Source organism: Schistosoma mansoni (genome assembly GCF_000237925.1).
Source record: "Schistosoma mansoni, WGS project CABG00000000 data, supercontig 0049, strain Puerto Rico, whole genome shotgun sequence".
NCBI lineage: Eukaryota > Metazoa > Platyhelminthes > Trematoda > Strigeidida > Schistosomatidae > Schistosoma > Schistosoma mansoni.
In genome coordinates this window covers 2,045,695-2,050,648 of record NW_017386028.1, presented here as the reverse complement: position 1 = coordinate 2,050,648, position 4,954 = coordinate 2,045,695, and the positions used below count along the sequence as shown (strand labels likewise).

The 4,954-nt window shown below is 31.2% G+C and overlaps 1 protein-coding gene across 1 annotated transcript in view; it reads left to right on the top strand.

The window, feature by feature from the left end:
- The window catches only part of Smp_149710 (hypothetical protein), a gene marked incomplete at both ends in the record, with an annotated part of 9,862 nt that extends 5,943 nt beyond the window's left edge, over positions 1 to 3,919 (top strand). Inside the window, 2 exons of the mRNA XM_018790645.1 lie at positions 1,959 to 2,299; positions 3,548 to 3,919. Coding sequence (XP_018646156.1) covers positions 1,959 to 2,299; positions 3,548 to 3,919 — 713 coding nt within the window. The remainder of the gene's footprint in view (positions 1 to 1,958; positions 2,300 to 3,547) is intronic.
- Between the last annotated feature and the right edge of the window lie 1,035 nt (positions 3,920 to 4,954).

The window sequence follows — 4,954 nt, the reverse complement described above, 5'->3', positions numbered from 1 at the left end:
ATTTTAATAAGAAAAAATGTTGTTACATTAAATTCTTAGTATGAAAAACATGTCTCAACTTGTTCTTAAACTTCATTGTGAAACTAATAATATTGTAGTAGACGAGAATACAAGCGGGGACAACTAAATGTATTTGAATACCAAAATTACAGAATGTCTATTGTTCTAAATTACAATTTAAAAAGATTTCTAAAGTACCATAACCGAATTTCAATTTTAAAGTTAAATCACTTGTTTTATTGATTTACTTTCTACTTTTATGGATAACAAAAATTACACTTTAGGACCTCCAAAATATTACCAAAAGTTCCCACATGTGCAAGTAGTTTTTCGATAAATTCTTATTATCGTTATCCGTATCCTGATAGTACAGTAATTGATTTAGCGCAACTACAAAAACTGAATGTAATCGATTTGCAATGTGATAGTATCGGTTTATTTTATTGGGTAACTGAGAGAAAGTTTTCAAACATATGTTTGGTGAGTAAAATAAATCCAATTGTTTCTCTTATCTGATTGTTTTATACAATTTTCTCAATATTTTCTGTACCAGTTTCTTCAAGATACTGTCATTATTGTGTGTTTATATTCACTAAACAAAACAATACTAATTGAATTTTAATTTGGTTTTGTTGAATTAAGACAGAACCAAAAATGTAAGTTACAGTAAGAAACAGTTTACAAGAATATCTTTTTATTAGAAAGTGATGGAAATAGTCTGTTATCAAACAATAGTTTCAAACTTGTGGTCAAAATGTATTGAAAAAGAGAAGAATTCTATCATTACATGAATACTATAGCTAATGAAGTAATGGTCTATTACTTATCATATTATTGGTTGTTCGATATTTAGGTATCACTGGTTGATTTATAGCTATGAATTATGATATTTACAACGAAATAAACTGATTAAAACTGGAAGATTTAGACAAGTTTTCTACAGCTATAATAAACAGTTAGTTTGCTCAGAGTTGGAACTTCTCGTTTGTAGTCAACTTAAGTGAAAACAAGAACAAGGTAGTTGTTGAATTACATCGTTTTGGAACTTTCATTTTAATCTGTCTACAATCAGTTGGATAATAGACTGACTATTTAAAATATACAGAGTGGTATTCATCGACAACACTGAATAATGAATCAAGGTATTTATGTATTTGAATGTGTTGAAACTGGAACTTGAAAACAAAATCTGAATATACCTATTATTATTTTTTACTTATTTCCTGATTGAACATTTCATCTCAGTTAGGAAATTGCAACTCACTGAACAAACTAATAGTCGAGCGTATTAATTTGTTTCCAGTGTTAAATTTGCCATTAAAATGCTTTTTTTACATAAGTTACTTACACCTGTTACTTCCCAGTGGAGCATAGGCCGCCGATCGGCATTCTCCAACCCATTCTGTCCTGAGCTTCACTTTCTAGTTCTACCCAATGTTGATCATTCTCATCATACCTGTCTCCATTTCTCGGCGTAATGTGTTCTTTGGTCTTCCTCCTCTCCTTTGGCCATCAGGATTCCATGTGAGGACTTGCCTTGTGACTCAGTTAAGTGCCTTTCTCAATGTTTGTCCTATCTACTTCCAGCACTTCTTCCTGATTTCCTCTGCTGGAATCTGTTTTTTTCTCTCCCATTGTAGGTTTTTGCTGATAGTGTCTGGTTTAACGGATCCGAAGTATTTTGTGTAGACATTTTCATTACATGGTAAGAACCGTATGTTCAGTGCTCCAAAGTCTTTACTAGTTTATTTATTAAACTATTCGAAATTCGATTTCAAAGAAAGGCTTTGAGATCAAGGGATAAAGTCATTAATCTACACGATTCTAGATCAAATTCTGGAGGAAAATATCAAAGTATTCTCGATCAGTATTAACATACTTTTATTCAGTTTCATAGAATGTTAGTTTATATAGTAATGTAACTTATTGAATGAATACATTTCTTATTTACATTACAGATCATGTACAACCGGTAAAACCTGTTCATATACCATTAAAAACTTCAGAGAAATTTACTGATAAATCTATTTATACTGATGAATATATATGGCGACCAATAATAATAGACTATAGTCACTCAAAGCATCATAAACTTCGTCTTCCCATTGAAATGATCCCTTCAAAGCCCAGGGATGAATCAAATATGATAAGTATTGGCGAAAATGTCATGTCAGCGCCTGGTACCAGTCCAAAGTTATTTAAAAATACAACTTACAGAGAAGATTTTCAAAGACATGCATTGACTAGTAAAGAACCAGTTATGTGTAGGAAAATTGCTCCTGCAATCAAATTATCTAAAGTAAGGAATGTGTTATGTTGACAAGTTAAATATAAGAGCAATAATGAATAATCGTTTTTTTGAAAACATGACATCATTTTCTCTGTTGAGGTATTTAGTTATGAAACCTTTCAATATTACCGTTTCTAAAAATAATAGGTTCAAATATGTTTAGTAATTAATATCATGGAGAAGTCAATAAAACTTTTCGGAGCTCTTCAGCATTGAAATAATTATAGAATTAACGAAGATCCAATACAAGTTTATAGATCTCATGGCTATCGTCTTACTGTTAAAGTATCAATTTTACTATGAAAATGAAGTGAAATCTTTCCAAACCTACTATATCAGCAACATTTGAAACATTTATATAATTAGTAATAGTAATTGTGGAATCTCAATGAGTAAAAGACTACATTTCTGACGTTTTGTGACTTTGCTTAAATCACTTCCTTAATCAATAAAAATAAATAAACTGATTAAATTAACGCAAGATTAAAAAGTACAAAGCGAACAAACGAAATATATTTAGTATAGTAAGAATTATAATCAGGACTTTATGCACCTAAACAAATGGAGTGGTCATAGGATCTCCTGTGTTTCTGATTGTCGTTAATCTGTTTAGTCAGTCAGTCAGTCACAACGTAGAACTTTGTACGTACGTACATCAGTTCGAGTTGCCATACCACATTAGCACACAGATGCAGTTGTTGATTCAAATCCCATAATGTTAGTTAATCTGTTTATGTCCCATATGGAATAGCATATTTTTATCAGAGCCCTCAGACCAAACATTTTGTCCAGATATGAGAAAGACTATCCTAAGAAACTTTTCTAAACTGCTGAATAGTTTTGGAAGTAAAAAAATAACTTAGAGGTCTATCATCTTCAGACTATTTAGTCAAAAGAATTCAAATGGAAATCTAGGCGCAACCATCTATCTCAAGCTGACACATTCAAATAGATACATTAGTGTCAACTGAGCACATCCACTGAATGCAAACATTCTTTTGGCTTTAAATCTATTCAGACGAACCTCAATGATTATTACATCAGATGGAGAGAAACAGAAAAACAGAAAAATGTAACTTGCAACTTAAATTTTAGTAACTTTCCCATTAATATTAAGTATACGTATGTCTTCAATAGTTGTCTAAATCTGATGGGCTCGCGGTTTCAATGAAATTCAACAGTCTCTACAACCATTTACCGACTATTTTCTGTCTATTCATTATGTTATTTTCATCATGTTTTCTTTATTTCCTTAAGGTATTAAAACCACCTTATGAAATTCAAGAATCATATTCTACTATAAATTCAAGATATCAATATGATTATGCTAGCTCAATAAAACATCGTCATTTATCTGATCGTTTACCTGCCGCTGGAATTACAACATCTGGTGGACCTATTAAAAATCAAAATCAAACTTATTCATTTGATTATGAAAATGATCCTTTACTTCTCAAAGAAAAATCGAACATTCAAGAAAATTCAATCAAAGAATTTCATTCAAATATAAATTTATCACAACGAATGTATTTACCAGATATCATTGAACAAGTAGAAAATAAATGGCCATATTTAGAACATAAAAAAGGATGTTTCTATACAACTAGACCATTAGAAGGAAGTTTTTAAGGATGATTATTATTGTATTTTACTTCTATAACATTTTCCAATACAAATGTTTATTCATTATTAGAAGGGGTTTTGAGGAGATTTTAGTATTTTCACAGTTGAAAGCGTGAGTCAATTGAAGCTAGACCACCATGGAAACGGCCGTCCAGTGCTACCAGGTTTTCCATGATGGTCTAGCTTCAATCGACTAACGCTTTCAATTACGACAAATTTTTATATCATAAATAGAGAAATAAAAATGATCGATCTATTCATCAGTCAAATATAATTGTTACTTACTAAGCTACGAATTGTTTTCTCTAGCTGGTCTACCCATTCTGAGGTGTGTTAAGGATAAACTTTCTCTTTGGGCCACATTAATGTGTATCTATAAATTTACTTGCTTATGTGGGGCACGTTACATAGGCCGCACAAAGCGATCACTTTTACAAAGGCATCTCGGGACACTATCCGGCTTGGCTCCTAAAAGGAGAATGTAAAAAGATAACTAGTTTGATACAAGATCATTTAATCAACTGTTACTTAGTGATTATTATTTTTAAAAATTTAAGAACAGGCAATATTTAGGCTCAGTATTGTTATAAAAGTAGGATACTTGTTATAACGCTAAGGTTTCTTTGTTATAACAGTCCTTTCACTTTTTACACGCATTTGGAACGTTAATTTACCTTAGACGAATATTTACACCAGATTCCCTACCAGTGTCTATTCTACAGGATTTCAACACAACTCAGATCAAAAACATGAGATTAATGTGACCAGAACGTCAATATATTTCCACACCAAAACCCGACACAATCCAACAATAAGGACAGCTAATCAATAATAATAAGGATAGAGGAATATATAACACCTATCACACTATTTACCTGTCTCACTCAGAATAACAACCAATCATTATCATTCTCGCCTACACATCAAGTGTGTATTAAAGTAAATAAGTAAATGATTTCATAAAATGATTCCTGGTGAATAAATTTGGAACAATGCGATTTGAGAATACATTTACATGAATAATCTTACTCGACAAACTGA